Here is a 21,387-nt window from a genome sequence, read left to right on the forward strand (position 1 = left end):
TTATAATATCATTTTGTGTTGTTTCAATTTTTTGCATCTGGGTCTTTGCACATGCACCATAGACAATGAGCCCATAGTCAATATGGGGTATAGCCAAAATAGGGCAGTGAAGGCTACTTTTCTTCTTCCTCGTTTTTACCCTTCCTCTGATCTTTATAATGATACTGGAATAGCTCCGCTGGATCGTATTGTGGGTAAAAGTTACCTTTATTTAGCACATTCTGCTTTTCTAGGTAGACTCCCACCATCTCTGCAGCAGTTTTTCTTTCTGTCAGGCTCAGGTGGGTACTCTTCTTTTTTACGTAGCTCTTATCGCAGGTTCATTTTACCTAAGCGTTCATCGACAGCAGGTCAGAGGTCTCCTGTTTATCAATCTATTTTACTATGGAACTCCATCCCTCCTGATGTCCCTCTATCTCTTTCTGCAAAGGCACTTTCTCGCTGGGTATTTCCAGTATATTATTTTCCCCCTTTTTTCTTCATATTTTGCATTCTATCCACATTTATGTCTTTTTTTTTTTTTTTTTCATTCAATATATTTAAAATAATTATCCAATTTTCTACTATTATTTATCCTATTTTAATAAATGTATATTATCTAATTTTTTTTTTTTTTTTTTTTTTCCTAGTGGTTTATAATATTGTGTTATTTTTTTTTTTTGCCCTGTACAAGCTTAGCTTCTTGGGGGTGTTTAAATTTTAAGTTTGTAATTGTTTTGTTTTTTTTTTAGTATTAATAAATTGATTGATTGATTGATTGATTGATGTGTGATTTATAAAACTGGAGTAAGGTTTTCTCCTTACAACCCCAGGGTGTGGAAAGAAGTCTTTTTAGTATATTTGCTTTTCTATAGCATTTTTTATTGTGTTTGAAATGTGGAGGTGGAAATTAAGTTTTTGGTCAAGCATGAGACCTAGGTAATTAATATTATTATCTTCTGGAATAGTTGTTTTATTTAGAGTTAGTTTTGCATTAACATGGTTTCGCTTCCGGTGAAATTGGATTATTTTTTACTTGGTGGGTGCAATGGGTAAATCTGAATGTTGAGAGAATTTTTCAAACTGGAAAAGTGACTTTTGCAGATTTGACTGTGCTATCTGAAAGGTGTTGCCAGATGACCATAGCACCAGATCATCAGCATATTGTAGATTCGTGTGGGCTAGGTTCATGTCCCAGAGATATAGGGCAAAAAGGAGGCAACTGAGGACTGCTCCCTGAGGTAGGCCTTTGGAAATTGTCTTTTGGGGTGAAGAGGCTGAACCAACACAAACAATGAAACTTCGCACTTCTATGAAGGATTTAATAAAGGATACTAGCTTAGGAGGTACTCCAAGGTTTGCAAGTTTATTTAAAAGGATTTGGTGGTTCACATTGTCATAAGCTCCTTCAAAATCTAGGAAAGCTGCCACTAGGATATTATTTTTTGAGAAAGATTCATTTATTGCATTTGTTAGCAAAATAAAAGCATCTGTTGAGGAGTGGTATTTCCTGAATCCAGTTTGAGTGTGTGGGATCATGTTATTTTTCTCAACAAACCAGAGGAGTCTGTGATAAATCATTTTCTCCATTATTTTCCCCATCACAGGTGTAATCATTATGGGCCTATAAGACTCAGGGTTATCTTTTGGTTTATTTTTCTTTAGGATTGGTAGGAGGGACGAACATTTCCATATACTGGGGAACCTAGAAGATGCCCAAGCGTGATTATAACAATTTAGTAGTTCTTGTTTGTATGAAGGTGTGAGATTCTTTATCCATGTAGGGTGTATATTGTCATAGCTACTGCTAGTTTTGGACCTAATATGATGTATTGCATTATTCAATTCCTGGATTAAAAATGGATTAGTTATGTACTCGCATCCTGGGGGTGGTAGGTAACTAGGGTTCATAAGAATTGTGGACAGTTTGCTTTGATTATTTGATGTTAGCTTATTAACAAAAAGAGTTGCAAATAGGTTAGCCTTTCCATTATCATTGTCATAATGGGTATTATTATGTATAAGCTCATACAGGAGTGGGTTGGGAGAAGTCTTTTTCCCACATATGTGGCTTATGAGTTTATGTATAATTGGCTCATTTGTTTCTCTGGAGAGATTATTTGCAAAATTATTCCAGTATTTATATTTAGCATCTATTACTTCCTTTTTAGATTAGATTCTGCTTGTAATTTTTTTAAATATGTAGTAGGTGTTGTTTTTTTTATGAATTCTGTCCTAGCTGCCTTTTTTATCCTCCATTTATTTAGGCACTCATTTGTCCACCATGCTTTAGGAATTTGTTTAGTGAATGTTTTCTTAGGTGTTGTCCTGGGGATAGCATGATTAGCTGTATTTATTAGTAAAGATGTCAACGCTTCAGCATGTGTGTCAACTGTTGTGTTAGAAATGCATGAACTTTGGGTGAAACTTGTAATTTCATCATTTAGCTTATTTTGGAAAATAGACCAATTTGCTTTAGTGTTGATATATTTGGATGTATGAGATAAAGTTTCAGCAGGTTCATTTAGGGAGCAAACTATAGCAAAGTGGTCTGTACATAGAGTATCAATTTTATTTATGTAAATTTTGTTCAAAAAATTTAAAGACACAATTTGTAGGTCAATTGTGGAGAAATTGCCAGTTTTGGGGTTGAAATAAGTATTCAGGTTTGGAGGGGTAGCAACAACTAATTCATTATTATTTGAAGTCATATGCTCAATAAATTTACCAGCTTTATTTGCAGGTTTATTCCCCCACAAAAGGCTGTGGGCATTGAAATCACCACAAATAATGATATTTTTTAACATATTAGAATTATTTATATAATTAAAGAAATCCTTGGCATCTGTAGTTTGGCCATTAGGGCTATAAAAGCTTATTATGTAGGTTTTTAAATTATTCAGCCAAACACTTATACAAATTACATCAACATCATTTTCAAAATCTGGAAAATTGATGCCACAAAATTTTATATTATTATTAACTAATAAATCTACAACACCTCATATTCTCTCTTACTATCTATACTTTCTCAGGATCGTATATCCAAGAGACTTAATTTGTTGATTTTGGGTTAAATGAGTTTCCTGGAGGCAAGCAATATTAATTGAATTATTATTCATAAATGATATTAGTTCATTTAGCTTGTTTTCTGTGAGTGATCTTACATTCCATTGGAGTATTGATAAATGTTTTGTTGTTGATTTATTCTTCATATGACTGTGTATCAATGTTCAGCTTTGTTAAAAGTAAAGAAAGATCTTTTTTTGCTTGAATGAGCATATCATCTGGGATGTAGATTTTTGCCAATTCTGCAATAATTTTTGTTTTCTGTAGTGGATGTATGTTCACGGCCTGAACTGCATTACAGTTTAGAATGAATAAGCATATGTTTGGGGATTGCATTTTTGGTAGTGCATCCTGTTTGTTGGTTAAGGGATTGATTCCTGGTAGTGTTTCTGGTTTGTTTCTTCTTGGGAGGGAGGGCCAGGCTGGCCTCATCTCACCGGACACGTAGGCTTGTTGGCGTGGTGATTCCTTCTGCTAGGGATTTGCGCTAGGGGGCTTAGAAGATGGTGTTTTATAAGGGGTGCTTGATGCAGTGGGGGCATTTGACTTGGGGGTTTTGGTTGGTTTCATTACAGGCTTTATTTGGTATTGTTGGGCAGCATTTGCTTCCATTGCTGCAAAGGGGTATGGGATGGCCTTCTCTGTTGATATTTGGAGTGTTAGAGCTCTTTTCTTGTATGCAGGGCCATATGATTTATTTGTAGATTCATGTGGGCCTTTGCAATTGATGCATGTAGGCTGAGTGTTGTTGCAAGTTGTCAGCTCTTTAGGATGGAAAGATTTACAATTACTACACTCTTGGAGAATTTCATTGCATTTGTTTGTTGTGTGTCCCAGTTTCAAACACTTCTGACACTGAATAGGCTTAGGTTTGTATTCCTTGTGTGGTTTGATTTGCCCAAATAGGAATAATTTTTCTGGGATATCAATTTTATCCTTCAGTGTGAATAAGAAGGATCTACTAGTTTTTAGGCCATTAGAGTTGGGTTTTCCAAGTTGGGTAACATACTCAACTGGGATTGTGTTTTCAGCCCTATCTGAAAGGCCTTCTTTTAACTCCTGAGTAGATATCTCTGGGGGAACATTATAAACTACTATTTTTGTTGGTGATTGTTTAGGGTTCCAATTAGATGCAATAATTGGGTTATTCAGAAGGGATTTAAGGTTAATTATTGTATCTGCTGATTTCTGATCTTCTACAGCTATTAGCAGAGATCCATCACGGTTAATGTTAAGAGAGAACATTGATTTTAGCAATTTAAAAATTGCAACTCTTATTGCAGTGATCATTTTTATTTCACAGGGGGTAGTGGGAGTAATTTTAAGGTAAATTCCTAAGTTTTTGGAGGGAGGATCTTGGGCAGGGAGAGGGGAAATGCTTTTAATTGGGGAGATTTTTTTCCTTTTTTTAGAACTTCTAGAGAGGACCTCTTGAAACCCATTATCATCTATGGTTACATTAGCCCCTACACTTACCATTGTCCTATTCTCCGATTTGGAGCTATCATTAGAACTTTGAGATAGGGTGCTTGACCAGCCAGGATGGGTATCTTTCACTATGACACTTTCACTGGAATTTGATTTGGGATCTGGGGGGACTTTTTTTTTTGGAGGACTTCTAATCATTGCCTATTGGAAAAAGCTTTAAACACAGAAATAAAACTAAAACAAGAAGGGAAAATAGATGATATCAAACCGTCTGCACTATACTATGGGGGAGGATAAACACCACAGTATAGCCCTGAGGATGTCTTGAGCAGAATTGGTGTGGTACAACTGCTGATTAGAATAGATAATAATCACAAGAAAATATATTTCGATTTTCTTAAAAGGTTGCTGCTGCTGAAAAAGTATGTTTGTCTTCTTCCTTATATTTCTTCTTCTTCCTTCTTAAGGTTGAACAGGTGCAATGTAAACTTAAAAAATAGTAGTTCAAATTTTCAAATACTAGATAGACTGCTTTTGCCAATCTTTTTTTTCTTTTTATCTGTTATTTTCGAATTTTCCCCATTGTTTTATTATTTAATACCTGTAATATAAATATACTAGCTTAAAAATAGTCTTGTAGATTCAATGTGTTCTAGAGAATCATCCAGCCAAGTGGCTCGTATTTAAGTCTTCATCAAGGACTAGGATATCAAGGACTTCATCAAGTTCTCTTGACCTGCTTGATAATATATTTTTTCTGTTTATTAGTCGTTTTTCTATAAGTTCGGCTAAATACCCATGCTGAGTCAGATTTTCATGATGAATCAATTGGCGAAGTAAATGTGTCTATTCAGTCAAATAAGTTCATTATGGAACACTGCTAGCATTTCTAAAGGGTTCCGGCATTTTTTAGCCTACATGTTTTCCTTCTTTTCGGTTCACCTTTTTTCTTCCTTTTTTTGCAATATTTTTAAACGATTGTCCAAAATAGGTTTTCAATCTCCTAGGTAATTTGTGAATAATTTCTGAGACCACGCTGGCTAAGCCTGGCAAAATGAAAGAACTTTGTAATAAAGAAAAACAAAACTCTGTCAATTTCAGGCATTGAAAAAAGAAGAATAGTATGCACATATTGCAGTCGAGACCTCCGCTCAACCGTCCTCAGTAAAATAAAATGAAATGATAATGAATAAAATATGCACATAAAAGTCTTTAGGACAAAATAAAACAAATCAAGCCTTAATAACAAGAAATCAAGAAACATGTACCCAAAAAAGTCGTCCTTAATAGATACCAAAGAAACTTATCTGAACCCCATTTATAATGAATTTGTCAATTCTGATTTTATATAACTTTTACTCATACATTTTTATTTCGCAAAAGTTGTTTGATAACAACATAGGGGAGAGCAGGGTTGACCAGGTCGCAATTTCTTGAAACGGCATTTCTTCTAAACCACATGTTTTCTATAGTTTAGGCTTCAGCATAAAATGCGTTTCTGTTTGACTTTCTTCAAAACATTTTTCTGATTGTTCTCATTAAAAGGGAAGAAAGATTTTTTGTTTTTTCAAATTGTCAAACAGCAGGATTGGGTGGTTCTAGCACTGGTGCGATTACTATGCTGAATCATTAGATTTCTGATATTTTATTTCAAATATGCACAAAATTATAAAAAAAAAAAAAAAAAAAAAAAAAATGTGACTTCAGCTATATAAAATTAACATAAAAGTATTAAAATGAAAACCTATTGACCATAGCCAGTACAATTTGTGATTATGGCAGACTAATCCTCGGCCGGCTCTTTCTCTGCCTTCCGAGTTTTTTTAACGAAGAAGTATAAAAACAACGTCGTCTGTCTTATCCAGAATCTCTGGATACACGAATTTGTGTCCGTTGTTGCTCATGAAGGAAATCCCTTAATCACCTTGATTGACACTTTCTATGTGAGCAATTTAAACAATTTCTACACTACCCTTGCCAAACACAAACTTCACAAGAATAAAATGAATCGCAGCCACATAATTGGGATATAAGGACTCGATTGGGATCGTCCTTATTGTGGGTTTGTTGCTCTTAAACGGCAACAGTAGACACTCAGGGGAAAGGTCGAACATGTTCAGGAGTGACTCTGGGTCTTTCGTCGGTCTGAGGCCCCTCAGAATCCAAGGGGCTTGGGTTCTCAGGCACTATGACTACCATTCTCTCTCTTGCTGTTGCTGAGGGAAAAAAATCCTGATCCGAGAAAATATCCCTGTTAAAAGAGGAAATTTCTGTTGAACAAAATGTCGGCTAGGCTAATTTTTTCCAGGAAAAGCTGCGAAGTCAGGAAAATAGATGATATCAAACCGTCTGCACTATACTATGGGGGAGGATAAACACCACAGTATAGCCCTGAGGATGTCTTGAGCAGAATTGGTGTGGTACAACTGCTGATTAGAATAGATAATAATCACAAGAAAATATATTTCGATTTTCTTAAAAGGTTGCTGCTGCTGAAAAAGTATGTTTGTCTTCTTCCTTATATTTGTACTTTTGTACTGCCACTTAATATTAAAAAAAAATTCGTTGCCCAGGATTGGTATTCAGCCATTCATTTCTGTCGAAGTGCACACTTTAAAGGGACTAAGACTGCTATTCCCAAGGTTTGTAGCTCATGTGAGCAATGAAGAGAGAATTACTCTTGCAGTAGCTAATAGTCTGTGGATTGAAATTGCTCCCTTTTGAAATCAGAAGTGGAAGAATAGGACACGTTTTGTCTGGCTTCCTATGTTTAATAGAATGATTAACAGATTCAAGGAGAGTTCTAGTATTGAACCATCCGCTTCCTTTCGCTAGACTTAGCACTCCTAGTGACAACCGCCTTGCATACGCATACTTCACATACTAGCTTTTTTATTTGACTTAGTGGTTTCTGATAGTTAATAACGAAACTTCACAAACATTATTCAGTTGGCCAAAAAAGAAAGCAGATTTTTACTTTGATGTCTTGTATATCATTATCTATATAATGTCATAGCATTATGCTAAATTCCTTGGAAAGATAATGGTTCACTCTTTTACTAGGCTTCAAATAAGAAAAGGCCGAGGGTTTTTGGCCTCAGAGTAAGGAATCATGGATGCAGTTGTAGTTGCAGTCTATTTTTAGGTAGTAGAAAATACTTATTATCAACGATTCATTTGTGCATCTTATACCCTAAATACCGACCTTTTAGAGACCAGGTCGGCTTAGGCAGATATGATAAACGCCCGAGCCAGCTCCTGACCGCCATATCCGGTCCAACCCCATGTGTCTGCTTGCAACGTCGAAGTAATTAGAAAAATCAAATAGGCGACACTGTATTGTCTGCTATAAAATCTTCATGTGTGAGCCGCTTTGGTAAATATACAAAAATCCATGACTGATAAAGGGACAAGGTGACCAAACTCTTTGATTATTTTTTTTTTATCAAATATAATAATAAATTCATCTCAAATGCACCCCCCCCCCTCCTACCTGATGATTTCATATATAGCCCAAGAAATGTGCCAAAACTAAACTTTCAAAAACTAATTTTTTGAAAAATACGAAACATGGCTGTGTGTCTGGCGTGATAATAGGATAATAGATAGTGTACCTATCGTGATTTCTGAGAATTTTTGCTAAGCCACTACGTGTTCATACTAGAATGTCCAGATCAACCCCGTATCCAGGGGTCAACCCTGCTCTGCCCTACCTTGTAAGCCAGTGGCGTTCCAAAAAGCCTCGCATAAAGTCATTTCTCATATTTGAATAACCGTTTAAGGTCTGATGCTTTTATTCAGGTGCCCTTTCGCTGTTGCTTTTAGGGGGTCTCTTCGAATTTAGTGGTGTTGTTGTGTTGTTTTTTTTTAAGGTTGGTTCTGTTTTTGTTTTGTCCTTGGGATTTTTATTTGTGTTTTTTACTCACTCTCTCCCTTTTGTACTGAAGACGGTTGAGTGGAGGTCACGATCGAGAATATTTGCTTACTATTGTTCTTTTTTTCTCTAGCTGGAATTATCTTCGTTTTTCCTTCGTTAGGAAGTTATTCAATTTTTTCCTAAGAAATTTATTGCACGGATTCGTGTATCGCACTAGTGGGGTGATGTGCCTACAAGTTCATAATTAAACATTCAGTGTCGAGATGTTTAATAAATTTTTCTGGTTTCAGGTACGAAGCCTTAGAGCCCCATTTGACCCCAGAGATTTTCAGAACTCCCCTTCATGAGATTGCACTGTCAATTAAACTACTTCGACTCGGCAAAATATCCCTGTTTCTGAGTAAAGCAATGGAACCGCCCCCAATTGATGCTGTTATTGAAGCAGAGGCCACTTTGCGGGATTTAAAGTGTCTCACGAGAAACGAAAGCTTGACTCCTCTGGGAAAGATATTGGCCAAGCTTCCTATTGAGCCCAGATTGGGGAAAATGCTTGTTTTAAGCTCCTTATTCAACGCAGGTGAGTCAGGTTAATATAAGTTATAAAATATCAAACGGTTCGTGGTAACGAATTGTAGTAAGGAGCGACGCGGCTCAGTAATAACCGAAACTCCTAAAAAAACTGAATTTTGATACCAATATATATATATCAAAAGAATTGGCCTGTTATGCTGATTCCAAAACATATATGTTTCATTAATTTTAGTGTTACCCATCAAAGGCTACGAGCCTGAGACAAATTGTTTGATTTTTGAAAAAGAGGAGAAACACCCCCTAAAATTCAAAGATTCTTAACGAAAATTACACCATCAGATTCAGCGTATCAGAGAACTCTTCTGTAGAGGTGTCAAGCTCCTATCTGCAAAACTGGGGAATCTTTTTTTTTTTTTTGCCAGAAGAATGTTCCCAGATGCGTGTTTATTACAAAGCAACGGTTTGTGGGGGGGGGGGGGGCATAAACAAAAAATAACGGAGTGCAAACAAAACCCCAAGCGTTTATTAAAATATAACAAATAGAATAGGCTATGGGCCATTCCTTGTTGTTAATATAAAATTAAGCCATTCCAAATGTATTCGATCATGCCTCGGATATGCCTAACCTGTCTAGTACCCTTAAACACTGAGTAGTACCTTTGGAGTCCAAGAGACTCCAGAGAGAGAGAGGATCTTCACACTGTACATATTGGTTCGATGTTTTCTTTTTACTCTCTTCTACAAAGACGAATTATAAATCAGGACTTTCAATCACAAAGAGCAGAGATAAGATGACACATCCTTATCTGTATTCGGACATTATATGTAAATACCTTGCATTTTTTCGAGTGTCCAAAGTTTGGAATCTCTGTCTCTGTCTCTTTTTATCTCTCTCTCTCTCTCTCTCTCTCTCTCTCTCTCTCTCTCTCTCAATATCTCTCTCTCTCTCTCTCTCTCTCTCTTTCTCTCTCTCTCTCTCTCTCTCTCTCTCTCTCTCTCTCTCTCTCTCTCTCTCTCTCTCTCTTTCTCTTTTCTTTTTCTCTCCCCGGTTCCCTGATTTTTTTAGATTTTTATAATTTGTTGTTTTCTTTTCCTAGGGGATGCAATTGCAACAATAGCAGCCACTGATTCAACTTCTGTCGAAGTCTTCCTGACATCTGTGGATCAGAAAAGGCTATCAGGGCGACAGAGAAGATTTGCTGGTGACAAGAACTCTGATCATCTTGCTCTACTTAATGCATACCACTCATGGGAAGAAGTTCGCGAGACCAAAGAGTATTTCCTTGAGCAATATTGTGAGAGAGAAATGCTTTCAAATCCAACACTGACCGTTATCTCAGAAGCAAAGCGCCAGCTTAAAGATCTGATGATACAATTCGGATTTCCTGAAATAAGCTTTGTTCCTCAAACATATTCATATTTTGGTCCAGATTCCGAACTAGATGTAGTGACCTCACTCATTGCATTTGGTCATTATCCTAATGTTTGTTATCATAAAGAAAAACGGAAGGTTTTAACTACTGAATCCAAGGTGGCTTTGGTACATAAATCATCGGTAAATTGTAGTATCTTTGAATTGAAATTTCCGTCACCGTTTTTCGTTTTCGGTGAAAAGATTCGCACAAAGGCTGTATCTTGTAAACAAATGACTATGGTTGCTCCTTTGCAGTTACTCCTTTTTGCATCGAAGAAAATTGAATATATTGACGGTAAAGTGCGTCTGGATAATTGGATCAATCTTGAAATGGATGCTTTGGTTGCTGGAAAAATTGTTGCTCTGCGTCCTCGTATCGAGAAGCTAATCTTGCTTGTATCTCAAGATCCTGAATATGCTAACGCTTTGTCAGAACAGGATAAACATCTCGTTAAAACTGTCAAAATGCTATGCGAGTTTGATGCGGGTAGAGAAGGCATGGAAGACGCCAGTTCAACAACTGGAAGACGAGAATCATATCGAGGTGGCATGAATAATCGAAGGGGTGTGAAACGACCATATGACGATATGGGTATGAACAGCCCTGGTGGATATAACGGCCAAGGTAGAGGTTTTGCCCCCCGTCAAAATTTTGACAGGGACGATTTCAGTTCACAGCCGAAGCGGGGTGGCGGTTTCGGATTTCAGTCCTCTTTTTCAGGAACTGAAAGGAGTTCATGGCGAGGAGGAAGTGGCTTTGGACGAGGTCAGAATTCTGATTTTACCTCTATTGGACAATCCTATGCATCCAATAGAATGAACCAAAGCTATAATATGGGGAATTCAAGGGGCTCTGATATGTTCCAGTCTCGGGGACCTTGGCAAGCAAGAGGTTCTAGAGGTAGTTATGGGGGCTTTGGATTGGGAGGTCAGTAGCTTCTTTTTAATAGGCTTATCAGTGATGTTTCAACTGTAGAAAGCCCATTTTCTCTTGCTCTATTCTCTAGACAGCTCCATATAATCATTTATCTGAAATAAATTGCATTATTTACAAGATTAAATCCCATTTTTTCCTTCTTATTTGAATTTAATTGTTCATAATGGGATATCTGAGAAGAGATAACAAAATCTTTCAATCTGGTCCTCATTCAGGTTTTAGAATATCTTTATCTAGGACTACCATCATGTTTGCTATAAACTTTTGTTTCTCTTTGTTGGGATTAAATCTATTCCAACACTTATTTAGCCTTCTGTCTAGTTTTAGTTGGGTTCTTGTGTCTGTAAGGGCCCAAATTTACAAAAAATTAGGGAGGAGGGGGAGGGGCAAATTGAAGTTTCTAAATCTAGGAGGGGAGCTCATGAAGAAAACAAAGCAGTTTTCAATGAAGTATATTTTAGAAATTAATTTTTTTTAAATCTAAGAGAGAGGGCAATTGTTCCCCTCTCACTGATCAACCCAATCAAAACACCCAATGCGCATGTAGGTTCTCAAAAGGACAAAGAAGATTTATCCTATTAGGCATAAGCCTATTTAACGGGAGACAACCTATTTAAGCCTCATTTATAATGAACTAATTCACTTCCTTACAGTTCTTTTCCCTTTGTATTAAGAAAAACTTTCTGAAACAGAATCTCTTCAAAGAAAAGTAAAGAACCATATGGAACTTAAGACCAGCAGAAACAAAGTCCTATAATTCAGCAATTCAAACCCAAAACGACCAAAAAGTACAATTAAAAGATCAATAAAATCCAAAACGAACAGAAGTTAAAATACGCTATCATATCGAACACAATGATAAAAGATACTGATATGTGAATAAATTAATCTTAAAACGAGTAAAAATTAAATTGAATATTCAATTCAAACTTAAAACGGACAAACATTACTTCAAACAGGTGTTTAGCTGCTGCCCCTTTCCCCCTCCTCTAACCGTAAAAGTTCTAAAGCATATTGTGTCATTTGTGTTTTACGGAAAATTATTTGTATTTTGAACATTGTGCTTTGTTTTCCAAAACATCGACGACACGTAAAAAAATATCCCTACAGTAATCAATATAACTATAAAGGACTAATGAAAATAAACGGAATATTTATGATATTAATGCCTGGAAATGCAGATATTCAATCTTATTTAACTTTTGTTATTTTAATTTAAGAAAAATATAGATATAAAAAAATATAAACAGTATAACTTGTTTTCAGTAAAAACACAAATGCTGTGATAGCCTTATTGAATTATAATTATTGAATTATAGGACTTGGCTTAAGAATTAAAATATTTGATTCTAATTTCTAGTGCCTTTTTATATATTTCAACATCCCCTTCAACTTTTTACAGGAAGAGGGAGGGGGCAGTAGCTATCCGCTTAAAGAAAGTTATGTCCTTTTTAAGTTTGACTTGCATATTGAATTTAATTTTTACTTGTTTTAAAATTTATGCATTCATCTATATCAATATCTGTTATATTTATGTTTTATATGATCATTTGTTTTAATTTGTGTTTGTTTTGGATTTAATTGATTATCCAATTGTATTTTCTGGTTGTTTTGAGTGTGAATTATTGAATTATAGGACTTGGCTTAAGAATTAAAATATTTGATTCTAATTTCTAGTGCCTTTTTATATATTTCAACATCCCCTTCAACTTTTCCTGAAAGTTTCAACTAAATCCCTTAAACTGTTCCTGATAGTGAATATACGCCCTTTTGAAAACCGGGAAGCACTGATTAAGTTCAATATTTTCCTCAACATTGTCCGAAAGTTTCAACTTAATATTCTTCACTATTCCCCAGATATTACAGACGTACCGTTTTGACAACCTCGATGCATATTGTGTCTTAATTTTGTTTCATATCCCTCTTAGTAATTTTTGAAAGTTTCAACCTAATACATGTAGCCATTCTGAGATTAATATAGATACACCCAGATGTGGAATTTTGAGCATGTCCTGAAACTTTCAACTTAATACCTACAGCCGTTACTCAAATATTGCTGATGCGCCCTTTTGAGAATCAGTATGCATATAGTGTGTTTTGATTTTGTTCAAAATTCCCTGGAAGTAGTCACTAGTAGATGAAGTAGCAGTCGAAAGTAGTCATAGTACTAGTAGTGGCTCTGAAAGTTTCAAGCCGTTTCTAAGATATTGTAGATTCTTGGCATGGAAGCAAATCAATCAATCATCTAATAAATTTAAAAAAAAACTATTACAAACGCAAAGTGGTTAATAAGCCCAAGAAGTTTGGCTTTTAGTGGGCCACACAGAACAAAAATAAAAAACATACAATAGAAAAAAACTGGAACGGGACAAGGAAATTTAACAGATATGAGATTTAGAAGGAGATTTAATATATAACTGAAAATGATTTTAAAAGAAGAGAAGAGAGACATCCAAATTAGGATAGAATAGAAAAAGAGAAAAATTACTAAACTGGAAACACCCGACGAGAAACTGCCTTTGCGGAAAAAAATAGAGGGACATCAGGAGGTATGGAGCTCCATCGTAGAACTGACTCATGAACATGAGACCTCTGAGCTCCTATTGATAATCGCTTAGGTAAAATAAATCTTCGAGAAGAACTACGTAAAGAGGAAGAGTACCTACCTGAGCCTGTCCGTAAGAAAAAATGCTGTAGAGTCGGTGGAAGTGTACCTAGAAAAGCAGAATGCGCTAAATAAAGATTACCTTTAACCACAATATGATCCAGTGGAGCTATTACAAATAGTGTGGTTTGATATAGTTCAGCATTCCCTAAAGTTTTACATTGACACTGTTGGCTTTTAGACACACCTACAGTAAAACACTTCCATTTTCGCAATGATACATCCTGTATATTAACAATGAACGAATTGCTTAATTTACAACCCTTACCCAAAAGGCCATCGGGGGCTTGGTATCAGGGATGTATTTTTCTATGGGGCAGGGGGCAAAAGCCCCTCCCTGACCTCGGTGTGCCCATCCCCAGACCTCAGTTTGCCACCCCACCCTCCCCAGCTGTAATTTTGTTTCTTCCAAAATCTCGTCAAAACTGAGATAAATCTACATAATTCAAGCATCAACTGAAACAGATCAGTTTTTTTAGTACGTGTGTACGTTTATAGTACTATCAAGTACCTTTATAGTACTTTAGGTACCAATGACTGTTTTTAGTTTTTACTGCTATTTTCACTTGTTTTTGGAGATTTGGCACCAACTTTGCCCCCCCCCCCCCCTCCTAGGAATTTGACGAAATTACGCCATTGTTTGGTATTTCTGGTGGTATATTCATTATACCTTTTAACTATTCTGAACAAATATTTGTTTTCAATATTTCAATTAGTGTTGGGAAGGGGAAATCTGAATAGGGTAAGCAGGGGAGGGGCCTTCTGCCCTCTGAACACTTTTGGACATCTTCTGAAAGTTTGAGCTCAATACCCTAGCCCCTCCCTGATATATTGCCGATACACACTTTCAACAACTATTATGCAAATAGTGTATTTTGATTTTGAACAAAATACCAATTATCCCCCTCAGAAATTCTTGAAATCAATCGCTGTTAGAATTAGTAGCAGTTGTAGTAGTAGTTTCCCAGAAAGTTTCAAGTTAATAGCCCTACCCGTTCCTATGATATTGCAGATACGTCTTTTTGATAACATGGATGAAGATAGTGCCCCGATTTAGCTCAACATATATCCACCTTGACATTCCCAAAAGTTTCACCTCAATACTCTTGGCCTTTTCGGGCACACCCAGGACCAAACATTCCGCCCTTTCCCAATTATTGATTAAAAAAACTTTTTCCACGAAAAAAGTTTCCCAAAAAAGGTGAAGAACTCCATTAAACAAAAATAGTATCAAATAATCTACCAAGCATACAACTACCACAAATCAACATCAATAAATAAATGAAACCAAAAACGAACAGAAATTAAAATCAATAACAGAGTCTAACTAAACACGAGCAGAAATTAATATGAGTAGGGTACAAAACCCCTATGCTTTCTAAAAACTAGAATATAATTTGAACTTTACTGAAAAAATTCTTTCAAATGTTTTCACTTTTATAACTTTCAGAAATTAAAAATTAATTAAGATTTTAAGGAATAAATATCACCATATTATATATATATTAAACTGACAATGCACCTTCATTTGAATTTTTTTCAGTAAAGCGTAAATTATATTCTGGCTTTTAGAAAGCATAGGGGTTTTGAACCGTACTCGTATCAATTTCTGTTCGTTTTGAGTTTGACTCTGTTATTGATTTTAATTTCTGCTCGTTTGAGTTTGACTCGGTTGTTTATTGTAATTTCTGTTCGTTTTGGGTTTCATTTATTTATTGATGCTGATTTGTGGTCGTTGTATGCTTGGTAGATTATTTGATTCTATTTTTGTTCATTTTTGGCCTAATGGAATTCTTTACTCTTTTTTGAAAAACTTATTTTGTGGAATTTTTTTTTTTAAATAATCGTTGGAAAACGGCGGAAATCTATTTTGTGGAAAAAGTTTTTTTTTTTTATTAATTTCTGTTAGTTTTATGTTGACATAGTCTTTTTCTGAGAAATAGAAAATAATAGTTTGAATCTTCCCGGTTTTTCGTTAAGAATTTATAGTTTGGCCAGCTATTTGTATGCTAGAGAAACTTTCAACAATTATAAGCAACATAAACTCTTTTTAAAATCATGTCACAAATAGTAGTGTTTAATTTAGTCACATACATGCTTTAGTTGACCTGATAAATAAAAGTTTATATAAAAGTTACCATTTCCAAAAAATATATCTATGGTCTTTCACAGCCTGAATACACTTACACTCTTTTGGTTTGGTTAAATTGTAAGAGTAGAAGTAGTAATGGTAGCAGCCCTGGAAGTTTCAACTTAATACACTCAGCCGTTCTTGGTATATTGCGGAGATGTCTTATTGGAAACCAGCATACAAACAGTGTGTTTTGATTTAATTTTAAAGCAACATTTATTTTTTAAGTAAAAGGGGCAAATTACATAGCTGTGGGGTGTGGGGGGTTGACCTACCCAATAACCCTAGAGATATAGTTACTAGACCATTCAGCTATGCTGGACAAAATGGATGTCCTAAAAATGTTGATTGGAGGCGTCAGGAAAATAGTGAGACAAAAAAAAGGGATTAGTACGTCTCACCCACTGAGGACTCTCGTGAGTACGCTAGAACTTTCAACTTTTAATCTGACTAGCTCTTTCGAGATACCAGTGACATTACTGGAAGCAATGTATCTTTAACATCATTTTCCTTATGTACTATATAGTGCTTATATGCCTTTTTAATACCTGCATCCATATAGTTTTTTCTTTTAACTGAAATTCCTCCTGAACGTTCCCTAAAAGTTTCAACTTAATGCCATTAGTGTCGTTAGTTACAGTAATTGTAGAAGCAGCATTAAATGAATACACACAGTGTCTTCTGGCTAGCTCAAAATCCACATCCTATGAAGGTGAAATTTTCAGAGAATATTTATGTTGTACGGATGACAACCTGCCATACGTTTGCAGATTGTCAAAAGGACATATCAGCAATATCTTAGGAACAGTTTCATATGCGAAATAAAAACTTACAACGCTTGTTGTGGGGGATGTTGAAGTAACCAAAACGCAATATTTGCATCATATTATTGCTTCTACTCCTACAACTACCACTACTTCTACTATTAATATTACTGCTAAAGCTAAGACTAATACTATTAACTGTATTCCTACTGCTACTACTATTTTTACTGGTGTTACTACTACTATTAATAAACCTAAGGGTATTAAGGCGAAAAGTTTGGGCAATATTTTAACTGTATTGAAATAAATCGAAACACACTATGTCCATATAGGTTGTCAAAAGGACGTATCAGCAATGCTTCAGGACCGGTTGATGGTATTTAGTTAAAAATTTAATCGTGTGTTGAAGGGGATGTTGAAAAAAAGTTGCTATTTACATACTGCTACTAATGCTACTATTGATACGTATAATTGCTGAACCTTTCAACAATGCTGAAAAAATATTGATGTCTCAAAGCTTTGTTTGGTTATTTGTTATGGGAAATGATGGGCTTGAGGGGGGGGGATTGTTCTCTCAAAGCACTTTGACTTATAAAAAGGGCATTATAATTTCCAATTAAAAATAAAAGGGGATTTATGGGGATTTAATACAACCACACATTTCTTAACAACCCTATATGCTCCTATTACTTAAATGAAAGCCCTTGCTCCAGTACTCTGTGGGTTTGTGCCAACCCTGGAGGTATTATTGTATGTTCTTTGGACTATTTTAAACAGAATGGTTGGCGCACAATTTCAAGCAGATGCATTTGATCAAAAGAGGGGTAGTTGGGCGGGGGGGGGGGTGGCTACTTAACCTCCATCACTATTGACTCTTAAAAGGGAATCAGAACTTCCAATTTCAACCAAATGAGCCAACACTACAGTCTAAACAACCATGCTTCCCATAAAAATCTTAAATGTCCCAGGGGCATAACTTACAACCCTCGCCCTTGGGCTCTGGTTGTTTGTATCAACCTCAAAAGCCTTGTTATAGGATATTTGAACTATTTTGAATAAAATGACTGTCTCAAAATATCTATTGGATACATCTCAGGAAGCACGACGTGTTTGTATTTGTATGTGTGCGGTGGGGGGGGGGGTAGCTGCGCTCTGATAACTTTGACTCTTAAAAAGGGCACTAGAACTTATTATTACCAATCCAATGAGTCCCCTCCAAAGCATATACAGCCATTCTTTTTATAAGAACCTTATATGCCCCCAGGGCATAACTTACAACCCTTTCCCTGGGAGCTGTAGGGGGGGGGGAGGTGTCTTCCTCGTAGACATAATTTCTGAAACCTTGAACTACGATGAATAAAATTGATATCTTCAAATTTTGATTGGAGGTGTTTTTGACTCTTAAAAAGAGCACTATAACTTCCAATTTCAAATCGAATAAACTCCATCTGATGTTTATACGATCTCCCGTTCCATAAGAACCTCATATGCCCTCATGTAATAACTTACAACCCTATCCTCAGGGCGCTGGGAGTTGTGTCACCCCTAGAGACATTATTATATGTTCTTTGGACTATTTTGAAAAAGACCGCTATCTCATAATTTCAATCAGATGTTCTTGGTGAAAAGAGGGTTCTTCAGGGGAGGGGGGAGTAAGTGCCCTCCATCACTTTTGACGCTTAAAACGGAGCTAGAACTTCCAATTTTGAACCAAATGAGCCTCTTCTAATGTTAAAAAACCATCCCTTCCATAAAAATCTTAAATACTCCCTGGTCATAACTTACAACCCTTGTCCATAATCTCTGGGGTTTGTTTAAACCCTAAAAGCCAAGTGTCAAAGCAAATGATGAGCATGGAGGGGGGGTCTGTTTGCTTTCAAATCACTTTGACTCTTCGAAAGAGCACTATAACTTCCACTTTCATATCAAATAAACCACATCTGATGTTATACCCCCTGGGCATAGCCTACAACCCTTGCCCCTAATCTCGGGTTTTTTTTTCAACCCCAAAAACCTTTTATATGATATTTAGACTATTATGAATAGAATGGCTATCTCAAAATTTCTTTTTAGATGCATTTCGGGACAATACGACATACGACGTTTGTCTCTGAGGGGAGGATAGCTGCCCTCCGATCACTTTGACTCTTAAAAAGAGCGCTAGAGCGTCTGGTTACCAATCCAATGACCCACCTCCGAAGTTTATATGACCACGCTTTCTATAAAAACCTTATATGCCCCCAGGGCATAACTTACAACCCTTGTCCTGAGGTTTGGGGGATCTGTTATCCTGAAAGACATAATTTCCAGACCCTTCAACTACGTTGAACTAAATGGCTATCTCAAAATTTTGATTGGAAGTGTTTGGGGAAATGATGGGAGTGGGGGGGGGGGCTATTGGACCTCTGATCACTTTCGACTAAAAAAAAAAGACACTATTCTTCTCGATTTCTAATCAAATGAGTCTTTTTTGAAGTTTCTACGACAATGTTTTCTATAAAAAATCTTATATGCCCCAAGGGCATAAGTTATAACCCTACTTCTACTCAAAGACATAATTTTCAGACCTTGCAACTACTTTGAACAAAATGACCATATCAGAATGTTGATAGGAGATGTTTGAGAAAATGATGGGCGTGGGGGGAGGGTGACTCTCCCTCTGATTACTTTCGACTATTAAAAAGGGCAATAGCCCTCACAATTTTCTATCGAATGAGTCCTTTTTGTTTTTACGACAACGCTTTCTATAAAAATCTTATATGCCCCAGGGCATAACTTACAACCATAGCCCTGAGGGCTGTGTGTGTGTGGGGGGGGGGATTGTCATACTCAAAGACATAATTTTCGGACCCTTCAACTACATTCAACTAAGTGGCTATATCAAAAATTGATCGGAAGGGTTTGGGGAAATGAATGGCGTGGGGGGGGGGCCTTTAACCCTCCGATTGCTTTTGACTATTAATAAGGGCACTAGTTCTCTTAATTCCCAACTGAATCAACCCTTTTTGATGTTTCTGTGACAACGCTTTGTATAAAACCTTATATGCCCCCAGGGCATAATTTACAACCTTAAGCCTGAGGGCTGTGGGGGGCTGTCATAATCAAAGACATAATTCCCAGACCCTTCAACTACATTCAACAAAATGACTATCAAAATATTGATTGGAAGTTTTTGAGGAAATGATGGGCGTTGGGGGGCATTCGCCCTCCGATCGCTTTTGACTATTAATAAGGGCACTAGCTCCCTCAATTCCCAATTGACTGAGCCCATTTTTAAGTTTCTACGATAACGCTTTCCATAAAAAAACCTTATATGCCCCCAGGGTATAACTTTACAACCTTTGACCCGGAGGCTGTGGGGGAGGGGGTCGTCATCCTCAAAGACATAATTTCAGAACCTTTCAACTACGCTGAATAAAATGGCTGTCTCAAAATTTTGATTGGGTGTGTTTGGGGAAATGGTGGATGTGAGAGGGGGTTAGTTGTCCTCAAATCATTTCGACTTTTAAAAAGGGCGGGCACTAGCCCTTTCAATTCCCAATCGAATGAGCCCTTTTTGAAGTTTCAACAACAATGATTTCTATAAAAATCTTATATGCCCTCAGGGCATAAATTACAACCCTTGCCCTGAGGGCTCTGGGGTGGGGGTGTCGTCCTTAAAGACATGATTCCGGATCTTTCAACTACGTTGAACAAAATGGCTATCTCAAAACTTTGATTGGATGTGTTTGGGCAAATGGTGAGCATAGAAGGGATGTTAGTTGCCTTCCAATCACTTTGGGCTATTAAAAAGGGGACAAGCCCTTCCAATTTCCAATCAAATTAGTCCTTTTCGAAGTTTCTACAACAGCTCCTTCGATACGAAGTGCCCTGGTCTAAAAGAAACAAACAAACCAAAAATAAATAAATAATATATTGTGGCAACATCGTTCTTTACTTAGGCAGTGCCAATGCGCTGCCTAAGTAAATGCGCTGCCTTATCATGCGCTGCCTATGAAATCCTCCATGTAAAAAATGGACAAATTGCATCATCTACATTCCTTGCCTTAGGGACTCTTGGAGCATGGCATCCCTGGAGACATATTTGTTTGGTCTTCTGACTATTTTGAATAAAATATGTTTTTAAGTTTCTATCTTCGTTAGGGGGGGAGGGGATCTAAAAGGGTAAGATGGGGAAGAGGTTGGTTGCCGTTCGTTCCATTTTCAAAATTCGCCTCGACATGCGTTTAAAGTTTCAACTTCACACCCTAAGTTGTTCCTTAGTTATTGCTGTTCTGCCCTTTTGGCAACTCTCCATAATGTAGTTCCCCTTTTAGACAATGGGCAACTTATATGACTTACAACACTTGCCCCATGAGCGTGGGGGGCTGTCATCCTCAAAGGCATAGTTATTTGACTATTTTGAACAAGATGGTGATTCCATAGTTTTTATCGTATTGTTGTGGGGGCTGTAAGATTGTAAGTGGGGGCTGTAAGATTTGGTAGCGTGATGTTACTGAGGCATTATGGTAAGATCGGTACTAAGAATCCAGTGACAACTGATATTTATTATAAAAGGAAATAAAAGGAAAAATATTCTAATTATTTTGAAT

General features: G+C 36.5%; 1 protein-coding gene across 1 annotated transcript in view; it reads left to right on the plus strand.

The window, feature by feature from the left end:
- Nucleotides 1–11,539, plus strand: part of LOC148948250 (dosage compensation regulator mle-like) — a 46,875-nt gene extending 35,336 nt beyond the window's left edge. Inside the window, exons 7-8 of the mRNA XM_089094243.1 lie at nt 8,644–8,930; nt 9,982–11,539. Of these exons, the coding sequence (XP_088950369.1) occupies nt 8,644–8,930; nt 9,982–11,234 (1,540 nt within the window). The 3' untranslated portion in view covers nt 11,235–11,539. The remainder of the gene's footprint in view (nt 1–8,643; nt 8,931–9,981) is intronic.
- The last annotated feature ends 9,848 nt before the right edge of the window (nt 11,540–21,387 follow it).

The sequence above is a fragment of the Artemia sp. Qi Xiang Cuo genome, chromosome 9 (genome assembly GCF_049724085.1).
Source record: "Artemia sp. Qi Xiang Cuo chromosome 9, ASM4972408v1, whole genome shotgun sequence".
Taxonomy (NCBI): Eukaryota; Metazoa; Arthropoda; class Branchiopoda; order Anostraca; family Artemiidae; genus Artemia; species Artemia sp. Qi Xiang Cuo.